The sequence below is a fragment of the Lutjanus erythropterus genome, chromosome 18 (assembly GCF_056507025.1).
Source record: "Lutjanus erythropterus isolate fLutEry1 chromosome 18, fLutEry1.hap2, whole genome shotgun sequence".
Taxonomy (NCBI): Eukaryota; Metazoa; Chordata; class Actinopteri; order Lutjaniformes; family Lutjanidae; genus Lutjanus; species Lutjanus erythropterus.
The window spans coordinates 20277387-20291946 of NC_139334.1; the positions used below are offsets into that span (position 1 = coordinate 20277387).

General features: G+C 38.9%; 2 gene segments (V, D, J or C); one reads left to right on the top strand and one right to left on the bottom strand.

The window, feature by feature from the left end:
- Positions 1-3634, top strand: part of LOC146310972 (Ig kappa chain V-III region MOPC 63-like) — a 63159-nt gene extending 59525 nt beyond the window's left edge. Inside the window, 2 exon segments of the V gene segment in view lie at positions 2144-2181; positions 3033-3634. Of these exon segments, the coding sequence occupies positions 2144-2181; positions 3033-3355 (361 nt within the window).
- LOC146310973 (Ig kappa chain V-III region MOPC 63-like) overlaps positions 1-10061 on the bottom strand; it is a 71503-nt gene extending 61442 nt beyond the window's left edge. Inside the window, 2 exon segments of the V gene segment in view lie at positions 9316-9639; positions 9732-10061. Of these exon segments, the coding sequence occupies positions 9316-9639; positions 9732-9783 (376 nt within the window).
- Positions 10062-14560: the final 4499 nt, after the last annotated feature.

Consider the following 14560-nt stretch of genomic DNA (forward strand, 5'->3'; position numbering starts at 1 on the left):
TCCCATTCTTGCTTCATGACTTCAGGCACTTAACAGTTTGGGGTCTCTGTTGTATTTTGTGTGTTTTTAATGCAGTTTTTAATGCAGTGTCACTTGAGGGGTCAAAGGTCAGGAGCATTCAGTGTTGGTTTTCAGCCTTTTCACAAAGAGGTGAACTTCACTCCAGCCATGTCTGTGAACGACTGAACCTTTTCAGGATGTCCCTTTAATACTCAATCATGATACGATCACCTGTTACCAGTTAACCTGTTTATCTTTTGAATGATCTGAAGAGACTGAGAAAAATTACTAGTAAAATCTGTTTTTCAAAATGTAAAAGATTCAGAGCTTTTCAGAAAAGATTTGTTGCTTCAGCCTCAGTAGCTGCCCCTTAAATCCACCTCTGTTCCCAACAGGTGCTTTTTGAGCATTCAGCAACTTTCCCAATCTTTTGTTGCCCCTGTCCCAACTTCTTTGAAACTTATTGTAGATGTTAAATTATATTTACAAAAACCAAGAATTTGAATGAAATAAATATTAAATATTGTGTGTCTACACTGTATTCAATCGGACACAAGTCAAATCACAAGATTGTTTTTATTTATGTTGTACACAAGATTCAAACTTGTTTGGAATTCAGGTTGTAGTTGTGTATTTATTTTGCAAAGAAACAGTACTTTTACTTCAGTGCAGTGCCTGGCTACTGTACTGACCTCTGGTTTCTATATTTTGAAGCATTTTCATATTTTCTTTTTCATTGTTTCAACTCAGACTATCTGAGGAAAATAAAGATGGTGGAATATTTTTGACAGGAATAAAAATGTCAATATGCCAATATATTAATGTGAATGTGTAGTTAGTGTTTGTTGAGGTTACTGTCAGCTCTGTGTTCAATGGTCTGTGTCAGAGTCTCTTCCTCTTCAGCAGCTGCAGTCGGTTCCTGCTGTAACAGCTCAGTGTCTCTGCAGTCTGACTGAGGGAGGTTTTTGTACGACAACAAATCACTGTGTGAACACCCAAGCACTGTTTATGTAGTGAGCACTCTGACAGTAATAAACTGCTGCATCTTCAGCCTGAACTCCACTGATGGTCAAAGTGAAGTCAGTGTCTTCTCCACTGCCACTAAACCGAGCTGGAGTTCCTGATTGAAGATTGCTCACTTCATATATCAGGAGCTTTGGAGGCTGTCCAGATTTTTGTTGATACCAGTGCAGACATTCACCACCACTACAATAGCTAACATCTTCGCTGGTTTTACAGGAGATAGTGACAGTGGATCCTGGAGTAAATGTCTCTACTGGAGGCTGAGTCACAGTCACCTGACCGCTGCATCCTGCAGACAAAAACAAATCATTCATTTATCAGCACAAATCAATGAGAGAAAAGGCAGCACATCATGTTTGAAATGTTGCTGAGTGAATGAACCTGTAAAACAGCAGCAGGCCAGCGTCCAGATGAGGATGGTGATGAGAGTCATGGTGGTTGTGCTTTCTGCTGTGTTGACTGACAGATCTGAGTCCTGCAGTGTTGAACTCACAGGACTATAAACCTTCTGACTTCACTGGAGGATCAGCTGACCATGCAAAGCCTCCTCTCTATGGAAATCATTTCTCTGCTCTCAACACACTCAAGGCAACGTGGGACACAAAATCAGGAGAAATACTCTTTGGATTTACACCATCTATCATCTTAATGGAACACAAGAAAATATTTATATTAGAAGTGAAGTTGAGGATCAGTTTGTGTCACTGTGGTTGGTATGATATGTCTGTTTGTCTGCCTTTCATTTACTTACAAGTTTATTGTTCATAAATTATACATTTCAGTTCTGCCTAAATTTCATTTTTAAATTGTTATTAATATAAAAAAATAACCATCATGTTCATTTAACCATCAACTGATATAAAACTGTGATAAAACTGACTTTGTTACAAGCAGACTGTAAAAGTTTCTCTGTCAGGTGTAGAAAACTAAAGCAAATTTAAAGAAATAATCTTAATTTTTGCAATAATTTCAGCTATAACATTAAAAACCTTTGTAGATTCAATATGGTAAATTTTTTCCTATGTTGTTAGAAAAATCAGAGAGTTTTTTCAGTGTATAGATGTTTGTTCACAGTGCAGGAGGTTTTTGTACGGCCACTTAATGAGTTTGTATCACTGTGGTGGACTTTTGGTGGAGGAACCAAACTTGTCGTTGACTGTAAGTACCAGAAATGTTTATTTTACACTACATTTATCAAATATAACGTTGATCAAACATTAATTAAGACTGATCAAGTTCAGAGTTTGTATGTTTTATATAGTGTTTGTTATTTTGTTAAATGAGGCTGATCTCACATTCTGAAAGGATACTTTGTGGAAATCAATATAATTTAATTTTAGAAAATATAAAAGTGTTTATGTATGAATAAGTAAGCCATCTGTTTTCTAATAGTCTCGTTGAAAATGAACTTTTATAACTTAAAACTGTTCTTTGGTTGAAAATGTTTGAAAGTAGAATTTGTTGAAGTAAAACTGTTAATGCTGAAGACACCAACAGTTTAAATTTATTTTCATGAATTCATTTTAAACATTCAAACAGTTTTTACATTTAAAATGTGATTCCTGTTGAAGACAAAGATGATTTTATCAGTAAATGCAGCTTATCTTTGCGTCGACGCTTCATTGATTTGACATGTAGTGAAAAGGAAGTGAAAGAGACAGATGACAAAGGTTTGAACTGTATTCACATGAGTGTTTCAGCTCTGTCAGTTGAAACAGAAGAAAATCATCACAGGGACGACTTATTCACTGTCACACATTATGAGACACAGATGAAGATGTCATCAATAATCATCATCAGTGAATCTTTTTAGTGTCATTGACACTTGAATCATGTGTGTGATGGTCTGATACTGAGTGATTTATGAGAGCAACAGCAGCACAAGTTCTTCTCTTTGATTTGATCAAATAGAAGAAATGAGCAGGATGTGATTTTTCTTGATCAGCAAGCCTTCACTCTCATTCCTTTGTCTTTTCTCCCCCCTCTCCTCCCCCCTCTGTCTCCTCCAGTGGGTGTGGTGCGGCCCACCCTGACCGTCCTCCCCCCCTCCACACAGGAGCTGCAGCAGGGCAGTGCCACACTGGTGTGTCTGGCCAGCGGGGGCTTCCCCTCAGCCTGGAGTCTGGGCTGGAAGGTGGGGGGCAGCAGCACCTCCTCAGGGGTGTCACACAGCCCGGAGGTCACGGGGAGCGACGGCCACTACAGCTGGAGCAGCACCCTGAGCCTCCCTGCAGACCAGTGGAGGAAGGCGGGCTCAGTGAGCTGTGAGGCCAGTCTGAATGGACAGAGCCCTGTCACTCAAAGCCTGGACCCTGACCGCTGCTCAGAGTAGAGCTTCAGCAACACGTCCTGTCTGGAAATGATGCTGCTGCTTTCATAGAGATCTTCATCAAGCTACACATCTCCTCTCTTCACATATTTCTCACACTTTCACAGCTCTCTGCTCAGTGTTTTAGTCTGCATGTTGCTTTCTAACACTCATCTTCTGCATATTCTGCTTCATGATCTTTACTTTTCAAATGTAACTGAATATTATCAGTTTCACTCTGAGAGAAAATATTCATTCATCAGAAATGTGGTATCAACATTAAATCGTCATTAAATAAAACTGTGGATTATAATGAGTCAGTGTCTTTGTATTTATTTTATAATTTATTCATTATGAAAAATACTTCCTTCATCATCTCAGTAACTGATATTATAATGTCCTCATATTACATGATGGTTGTATTTTTATTACTTTGTGACATTTAAATAGAAAATACTACATGTTCAATAAAAAAAACTTTTCCTCTTGGACTCTTTCATCAGAAAGATTTGAGTCTAAATTTAACAACTGTTTTGATGTTAACTGATGTTTATGTAACAAAGTTAAAAGTAAATTTTTGGTATTTTAGATCTAAACCCATTGAATTTCTTGGTGGAAATTAAATGAGAAGATTAATAACAGGGGTAAACACCTCGTCTCTCCCTTTACAAGAAAATCATCCTATGATCAGGTCAACAGCTCACAGATGAAGAGGTGTTGGTGGACAGACTTTGACACCTTTGGAAAGAGTCAGTCCAGCTGTTTCCCCTACTTTTATTTTTTTTATTAAGCTAGGCTAACTGGCTACTGGCTGTAGATTCATATTTATTGGTCAGATATGAGAGTGATACTGGTCAGCCAGACAGTAAATAAAATGCAAATGAAACTTTACATGTATTTTTTAAATTGATGCTTAAGTTTTTTCGATGTCCAGGTGATACAAAATGGTTGTTTTTTTTCACACAAATTTGGCAGAATAAAAAAGAAAGTATATATATTAATGTGAATGTGTAGTTAGTGTTTGTTGAGGTTACTGTCAGCTCTGTGTTCAGTGGTCTGTGTCAGAGTCTCTTCCTCTTCAGCAGCTGCAGTCGGTTCCTGCTGTAACAGCTCAGTGTCTCTGCAGTCTGACTGAGGGAGGTTTTTGTACGACAACTAATCACTGTGTGAACACCAAAGCACTGTTTATGTAGTGAGCACTCTGACAGTAATAAACTGCTGCATCTTCAGCCTGAACTCCACTGATGGTCAAAGTGAAGTCAGAGCTGCTTCCACTGCCACTAAACCGAGCTGGAGTTCCTGATTCAAGATTGCTCACAGAATATATCAGGAGCTTTGGAGGCTGTCCAGATTTCTGCTGATACCAGTGCAGACAGTCACCACCACTACAATAGCTAACATCTTGGCTGATTTTACAGGAGATATTGACAGTGGATCCTGGAGTAAATGTCTCTACTGGAGGCTGAGTCACAGTCACCTGACTGCTGCATCCTGCAGACAAAAACAAATCATTCATTTATCAGCACAAATCAATGAGAGAAAAGGCAGCACATCATGTTTGAAATGTTGCTGAGTGAATGAACCTGTAAAACAGCAGCAGGCCAGCGTCCAGATGAGGATGGTGATGAGAGTCATGGTGGTTGTGCTTTCTGCTGTGTTGACTGACAGATCTGAGTCCTGCAGTGTTGAACTCACAGGACTATAAACCTTCTGACTTCACTGGAGGATCAGCTGACCATGCAAAGTGTCTGTATGAAAATTCATCATGATGACAGTGAAGAATGTGGACACTGGATAAAGAAATCACACGTTCACAGATTCTCTCAACTTGATCTTTGAATGAAGTAATAAATTTGAAATTGTTGTTTGTTGCTTTGGTCTGCTGTTGTTTTTGATTATTTTGTGGAGCTCTCAGCATAACTACTCTGGCAATAATTGAACTCTCCCAGTTCACTCACTCCATCACCATGGTGGTCCAGACAGTCTTCTTCAGCCTGAACACCACTGATGGTTAGAGAGCAGTGAGAACCAGATCTACTGCCACTGAATCCAGATGGAGTTCCTGAGAAGAGATTTAATGTTGAGTATAGAAGAAGTTTGGGAGCCTGTCCAGGTTTCTGAGGGGACCATTAACAGGTCTATATCACCCCCTGCTGGAAAACTGGGTCAACACTGAACTCAATAAAAATCTGACAGATTTTGAATTTCTTCATCATCTTGTATGTCATCCTCAGTATACAGATCCAGGTGTTGTTTTTGGGATCATGTGATATAAACCCATCTGAGCTCAGTTTAGTTTAGAGTCTGTTCAGTGCTTCAGTCGACCGTCTCAACTACCTGATCTTTCTCACCACACTTCACAGCAACATCAAGACGTGACTCCACTTTAATTAATGTATAAAAATGTTCTTTTCTTTGTGGTACAACATCTTAAACAACCAGCAGATGAATGTATTTCTGTCTGAGATCATGAAATCTCCTACTGTAGATAAATAATTAAACACCAACCCTGTTGAGAAACAGATGAGAGGAGAACAATGCTGTTAGAACATGATGGAATAAAATTTAGAGAGTAATGTGAGCATCTCATATGAATGATGTTAATCTACTTAATAACTGTCATGTTGTTGATTGATGTTTATCAAACAAACGAGGCCCTTTCAGTTACTTTTTTAGAGGGTCTAGATTTCAGAAACAGTTAAGTACAAAGGGTAAAGATGTCTGAATTGAAAAAGTTAGGAATTTAAATTTGTAATACAATGTACCTTTGACTTTTTTCTCTTCTATATTAGTTTTAAACATTATGTACAAAACTACAATGAAAAATTCTTCCAGTTTGTTTCTTCAAAACTCCTTCTACTAAAACAGCCTGAATTAAAACTTTCTTTTAAAAATATTAGTGTCTCTGTGCTTAACATGACACATAAACAATTAATCGTCTCATTATCCTGATCATGAATTAATGATCTTCTAAAAAACAATGTTAACATCCATGAAGTTAGAATATTAGCATGTTATTTAATAAAATCACCATGACCTACTTTTTTTCTCATTTATGAATAATCAAACGGCAACATTCGACCCACAGGCCACAATTTGAATACACCTGCAATAAACTTTAAAGGGACACTTCACCCCAAAATAAAAAATACATATTTGACCTCTGGCCTGTAGTGCTATTTATCCATCTAGATTTTTTGGTGTGAGTTGCAGACATGTCTGGCATCTATCCAATAATGTACAGATACATTAGAGTGAATACTGTATGTAGTTAGTGTTTGTTGAGGTTACTGTCAGCTCTGTGTTCAGTGGTCTGTGTCAGAGTCTCTTCCTCTTCAGCAGCTGCAGTCGGTTCCTGCTGTAACAGCTCAGTGTCTCTGCAGTCTGACTGAGGGAGGTTTTTGTACGACAACTAATCACTGTGTGAACACATAAGCACTGTTTATTACATGGAAACTCTGACAGTAATAAACTGCTGCATCTTCAGCCTGAACTCCACTGATTGTCAAAGTGAAGTCAGAGCTGCTTCCACTGCCACTAAACCGAGCTGGAGTTCCTGATTCAAGATTGCTCACAAAATATATCAGGAGCTTTGTAGTCTGTCCAGATTTATGTTGATACCAGTGCAACCAATCACCATTGCTGTCTCTGTAAACAGGAGGGTTGATTTTACAGGAGATAGTGACAGTGGATCCTGGAGTAAATGTCTCTACTGGAGGCTGAGTCACAGTCACCTGACCGCTGCATCCTGCAGACAAAAACAAATCATTCATTTATCAGCACAAATCAATGAGAGAAAAGGCAGCACATCATGTTTGAAATGTTGCTGAGTGAATGAACCTGTAAAACAGCAGCAGGCCAGCGTCCAGATGAGGATGGTGGTGAGAGTCATGGTGGTTGTGCTTTCTGCTGTGTTGACTGACAGATCTGAGTCCTGCAGTGTTGAACTCACAGGACTATAAACCTTCTGACTTCACTGGAGGATCAGCTGACCATGCAAAGTGTCAGTATGAAAATTCATCATGATGAGAGTGAAGAATGTGGACACTGGATAAAGAAAATACAGGTTCACAGATTCTCTCAACTTGATCTTTGAATGAAGTAATAAATTTGAAATTGTTGTTTGTTGCTTTGGTCTGCTGTTGTTTTTGATTATTTTGTGGAGCTCTCAGCATAACTACTCTGGCAATAATTGAACTCTCCCAGTTCCCTCACTCCATCACCATGGTGGTCCAGACAGTCTTCTTCAGCCTGAACACCACTGATGGTTAGAGAGCAGTGAGAACCAGATCTACTGCCACTGAATCCAGATGGAGTTCCTGAGAAGAGATTTAATGTTGAGTATAGAAGAAGTTTGGGAGCCTGTCCAGGTTTCTGAGGGGACCATTAACAGGTCTATATCACCCTCTGCTGGAAAACTGGATCAACACTGAACTCACTAAAAATCTGACAGACTTTTTCATTGATTTTAAATTTCTTCATAATCAGATCCAGGTGTTGTTTTTGGGATCATGTGATATAAACCCATCTGAGCTCAGTTTAGTTTAGAGTCTGTTCAGTGCTTCAGTCGACCGTCTCAACCACCTGATCTTTCTCACCACACTTCACAGCAACATCAAGACGTGACTCCACTTTAATTAATGTATAAAAATGTTCTTTTCTTTGTGGTACAACATCGTAAACAACCAGTAGATGAATGTATTTCTGTCTGAGATCTTTGCAGTCATGAAATCTCCTACTGTAGATAAATAATCTCACACCAACGCTGTTGAGAAACAGATGAGTGTTAGAGTTTGGGCCTTGTCTCTCCCTTCCCCCAGTGTGTCATGTTTGTCTCTGTTTGTGTTGCTGGGCGTGACTCTTGGTTCCCTCCTCCTGCTCATCCACCTAATCCTCTGCGGCTGCTCTCCTGCTCACCTGCACCCAATCCACCATCAAGCCACTGCAGTATATACCCCGGCTCAGACTTCCAGACTCTACCAGATCGTTCAGTCACCTTAGTGGTACAGATATCTAGGCTCTAGTCAGCTAAAAGTTTTGTAGTGTGTTTTTGGATGTTTTTTCTGGATCTCTGTAACACCCTTTTTCCCTGTGCCTCAGATCCTCCACGCCAGCTCTGCTCAAACCAGCCTCGCCTCTGTCTTCAGCCACCAGCTCCATTGCCTGCCCTGCTCAGCCATTCAAACCAGCCTCAACCTTCAAAAGAACCCACAATAAACTGTTTTGAACCTCTCTCTGTCTCCAGGCTGTGCTCGTATTTTGGGTCCAATATTGAATGGTTACAACAATGAGAGGAGAACAATGCTGCTACAACATGATGGAATAAAATTTAGAGAGTAATGTGAGCATCTCATATGAATGATGTGAATCTACTTAATAACTGTCATGTTGTTGATTGATGTTTATCAAACAAACGAGGCCTTTTCAGTTACTTTTTTAGATGGACCAGATTTCAGAAACAGGCCGCATATATTTTTCCCTTGGCCTGTAGTACTATTTATCCATCTAGATTTTCTTGGTGTGAGTTGCAGAGATGATTGTCTTCTTTTCAATGTAATCAGACTGCAAAGTCCAAAGTCAATGACTCTTTCCAGAAATCATGATATGGTTTCTCAAAATAATCCACAAACATTGTGAGAGATTTCATGTAGGAAGGACTTTCTTGCAGACTAAATATGCAAACTGTCCACATAAACATAAACATATGAGCCTCAACCTCGAATTGTACTGTAAGTTCCCCACCTTTTTTCAAGGAATAATGAAAATATGAAAGATGCATATGTGAAATATATAATATACCAATATAATAAAGTGAATACTGTATGTAGTTAGTGTTTGTTGAGGTTACTGTCAGCTCTGTGTCCAGTGGTCTGTGTCAGAGTCTCTTCCTCTTCAGCAGCTGCAGTCGGTTCCTGCTGTAACAGCTCAGTGTCTCTGCAGTCTGACTGAGGGAGGTTTTTGTATGACAACAAATCACTGTGTGAACACACCAGCACTGTTTATGTAGTGAGCACTCTGACAGTAATAAACTGCTGCATCTTCAGCCTGAACTCCACTGATGGTCAAAGTGAAGTCAGAGCTGCTTCCACTGCCACTAAACCGAGCTGGAGTTCCTGATTGAAGATTGCTCACATAACTTATCAGGAGCTTTGGAGTCTGTCCAGATTTCTGTTGATACCAGTGCATCCAATCATCACCATCACTGTCTCTGTAAACAGCTCGGTTTGTTTTACAGGAGATATTGACAGTGGATCCTGGAGTAAATGTCACTACTGGAGGCTGAGTCACAGTCACCTGACCGCTGCATCCTGCAGACAAAAACAAATCATTCATTTATCAGCACAAATCAATGAGAGAAAAGGCAGCACATCATGTTTGAAATGTTGCTGAGTGAATGAACCTGTAAAACAGCAGCAGGCCAGCGTCCAGATGAGGATGGTGATGAGAGTCATGGTGGTTGTGCTTTCTGCTGTGTTGACTGACAGATCTGAGTCCTGCAGTGTTGAACTCACAGGACTATAAACCTTCTGACTTCACTGGAGGATCAGCTGACCATGCAAAGCCTCCTCTCTATGGAAATCATTTCTCTGCTCTCAACACACTCAAGGCAACGTGGGACACAAAATCAGGAGAAATACTCTTTGGATTTACACCATCTATCATCTTAATGGAACACAAGAAAATATTTATATTAGAAGTGAAGTTGAGGATTTAAGGATCAGTTTGTGTCACTGTGGTTGGTATGATATGTCTGTTTGTCTGCCTTTCATTTACTCACAGGGTTTATTGTTCATAAATTATACGTTTCAGTTCTGACTAAATTTAGTTTGTAAATTGTTAATATAAAAAATAACCATCATGTTCGTTTAACCATGTATCAACTGATATCAAACTGAAAAACCTCAGTGTCTTTGTGTTTCTTTTATAATTTATTCATTATGAAAAATACTTTCTTCATCTCAGTAACTGATATCATCATGTACCTCATATTTCAGGAGATGGTTCTATTTTTATTACTTTGTGACATTTGATTAGAAAATACTAAATTTTTTCTTCGATGTCATTTGAATGTTAAGAATTAATAGTAATACATTTTAAAGTTTTATTCCTGCTTTGAACAATCAGTAGGAAAAGTCCAACATGAATTTGACTCTCATAGTTTACTCATTAAGAGACTGAATAAACTGACCAGAATATTAGTTTTTGTTTCTGTTACATAAGAACTTAAAGTCTGAGGATCAGTGATGCATTTAAATCATGTAAAACACATTTGTGAAACTGTCAGGGAGAGACGAGGAGGAGTAGGTACAGGCTACATCTCTCTGTGGACTGGTTAAGCAAATGTAAGAACTTTTGACTTTCTGTTCCTCGTCTCTCTGCTGTTTCTGTCTTTGCAAAGTTTCCAATAAGCCTTTGTGCTCAAAACCAGATGCCAGCTGCCCTCTGCTGACAGTCCAGGTTCACAACAACTTCATATATTGATATAAGATTGATTTTGTGTTGAGTCTTTAACTTGAAGTCCAACTTTAACTTCCAAAATCTTTAATCAAGTCCCCAAAAACCAGGTGGCTCAGAAAGGCAAAAGCAAAGAGAGACGCCAGGATTTTATTCCTCATCAGACTAAGGAGCAACTTCACCATAATGTGGTCAGTGAGGGAAATAGTACATTTTCATGACTTCAGAGTTACTTTTAAAGGAAGTTCCCTAAGTTTTACAACAACAGCAGGTTTTCTTGGTTGATGTTCTCCAGTCACTGTGGCCTGTGGCTAAGAAGTGAGATATAATTTCTTTTCCTTCATCAACACCAACATGTCAAAGAGTGCACACCCACCTCCAGAGTCCTCTACTGTTGTACTTGTTACTCTGAATCTGTTACACTAAAACCATCCCTCCTAAAACAATGGCAGGTAGGAACTAAAATTAAAAAGGAAATGTATGTTGGAATGTTTTTTTTCATCCTCCCTGAAGTCAGCCACTGTAACACCAATATTTAAATCAGGTGACCGACAGGAAACTAGCAGCTACAGGCCCATCAGTACACTTCCCACCACCTCTAAAGTTATTGAAAAAGTTGCCGCTGAGTAGCTAATTGCACACCTCAACAATGAAAATCAGTTTCATCCCATGCAGTTTGGTTTCAGGGTAAACCACTCCACAGAAACTGCATGCTTCTACGTCCTCGAGGTCATCAGAACTAGTCTTGACAAAGGAAGAGTGGTGAGCATGGTTTTCTTGGATCTCTGTAAAGCTTTTGATACTGTTGACTCTGTGCTTCTGTCTAAATGGTCAAATTTTAAATTCTCTGACAATGTTTTTAACGGATTCAACCATATTTAACTGATTGCTGTCAGTGTGTAAGGATCAAGGATAAAACATTTCCCCCCCCTGAGAGCTTGAACTGTTGGAGTGCCACAAGGATCAATACTGGGACCACTGCTCTTCAGCCTGTACATCAAAGACCTGCCTTTCATATGTATTGGAGTACGCTGACGACACGGTTATTTTTACACATGGTAGAGATGCTGAAGCAGTTGTGGCTAAATTAGCTGACGTTGGGTGAGAGGCAGGGTTCACCCTGGACAAGTCACCATTTCATCTCACATGGGACAGACAACCACTCATGTTCACACCTACAGGCAGTTTAAAGTTATCAGTTAACCTATTATGCTGCATGTCTTTGGACTGTGGGAGGAAGCCGGAGTACTTGGAGAGAACATAAAAGGAGGACATGCAAACTCCACACAGAAAAGTCCTGCCCCAGCCACAAACTCTGCACCCCCCCAAGCCAGCTGGAGGAAGTTCAGGACCTTCTTGCTGTGAAGCAACAGTACTAACCACTGCAACACTGTGCCACCATGCTGAGAAATATTATGTTTTAAAAATGTAAAATACAGATCTGTAGTTAGTGCTAGAATATGTGGTGTCAGATACAAAAAGGGAATAAACAACACTGCTGCAGATGGAGGCCTGATCACTCTGAACCAAGGTCAGGATGATAATGTTGCAAAGGGACCAAATAAAATAGAGAAGAACTCTCTGCTATGAAAATGGTGAAAACAAAAATACTTGGAAGAGAGAAACAAATATAAGAATACAGTTCTTAGTGTTTGTTGAGGTTACTGTCAGCTCTGTGTTCAGTGGTCTGTGTCAGAGTCTCTTCCTCTTCAGCAGCTGCAGTCGGTTCCTGCTGTAACAGCTCAGTGTCTCTGCAGTCTGACTGAGGGAGGTTTTTGTACGACAACAAATCACTGTGTGAACACCCGAGCACTGTTTATGATGTGGTAACTCTGACAGTAATAAACTGCTGCATCTTCAGCCTGAACTCCACTGATGGTCAAAGTGAAGTCAGAGCTGCTTCCACTGCCACTAAACCGAGCTGGAGTTCCTGATTGAAGATTGCTCACATAACTTATCAGGAGCTTTGGAGTCTGTCCAGATTTCTGTTGATACCAGTGCATCCAATCATCACCATCACTGTCTCTGTAAACAGCTCGGTTTGTTTTACAGGAGATATTGACAGTGGATCCTGGAGTAAATGTCACTACTGGAGGCTGAGTCACAGTCACCTGACCGCTGCATCCTGCAGACAAAAACAAATCATTCATTTATCAGCACAAATCAATGAGAGAAAAGGCAGCACATCATGTTTGAAATGTTGCTGAGTGAATGAACCTGTAAAACAGCAGCAGGCCAGCGTCCAGATGAGGATGGTGATGAGAGTCATGGTGGTTGTGCTTTCTGCTGTGTTGACTGACAGATCTGAGTCCTGCAGTGTTGAACTCACAGGACTATAAACCTTCTGACTTCACTGGAGGATCAGCTGACCATGCAAAGCCTCCTCTCTATGGAAATCATTTCTCTGCTCTCAACACACTCAAGGCAACGTGGGACACAAAATCAGGAGAAATACTCTTTGGATTTACACCATCTATCATCTTAATGGAACACAAGAAAATATTTTAGAAAAACAGCTGAGGACTAACAACATATGTTGTTGTGGGAGTGGTTGGTATTTCTTTTTCTCATGTCTTTTACATTGAGAGTTTTATAAACAGAAAATAAAATCATCTTGTAATTTATGATGATTTAGAAAAGTTATCTTTTTGTAATTGTGTCTAAACTAATGTAAAACCATGTAAAATGTTTTTGTAATCAGAATTTGAAAAAAAAAGAAAAGAAAACAGTTTTCCTGTCACTTGTAAACACTCACTTAAAGGTGATAAAATTATTCAGAATCAAGAAGAAATTTTAAATTTTCATCCATTCAGACATTTTATACATTAAATAAAGTTATGTTAAACCAGTTTTTAGAAGAAAATAAATGAATTTTCAGTGTATAGATGTTTGTTCACAGTGCAGGAGGTTTTTGTACGGCCACTTAATGAGTTTGTATCACTGTGGTACACTTTTGGTGGAGGAACCAAACTCGTCGTTGACTGTAAGTACCAGAAAACTTTATTATATACTACATTTATCAAATATAACGTTGATCAAACATTAATTAAGCAATGATCAATTTTAGTGTTTGTATGTTTTATATAATATTTGTTATTTTGTGAAATGAGGATGATCTCACATTCTGAAAGTAAACTTTGCAGAAATCAATATAATTTAATTTTAGAAAATATTAAAGTATTTATGTATGAATAAGTAAGGCATCTGTTTTCTAATAGTCTCGTTGAAAATGAACTTTTATAACTTAAAACTGGTCTTGGGTTGAAAATGTTTTAAAGTAGAATTTGTTGATGTAAAACTGTTAATGCTGAAGACACCAACGGTTTAAATTTATTTTCATGTATTAATTTTAAACATTCAAACAGTTTTTACATTAAAAATGTGATTCGTGTTGAAGACAAAGATGATTTTATCAGTAAATGCGGCTTATCTTTGCGTCGACGCTTCATTGATTTGACATGTAGTGAAAAGGAAGTGAAAGAGACAGATGACAAAGGTTTGAACTGTATTCACATGAGTGTTTCAGCTCTGTCAGTTGAAACAGAAGAAAATCATCACAGGGACGACTTATTCACTGTCACACATTATGAGACACAGATGAAGATGTCATCAATAATCATCATCAGTGAATCTTTTTAGTGTCATTGACACTTGAATCATGTGTGTGATGGTCTGATACTGAGTGATTTATGAGAGCAACAGCAGCACAAGTTCTTCTCTTTGATTTGATTAAATAGAAGAAATGAGCAGGATGTGATTTTTCTTGATCAGCAA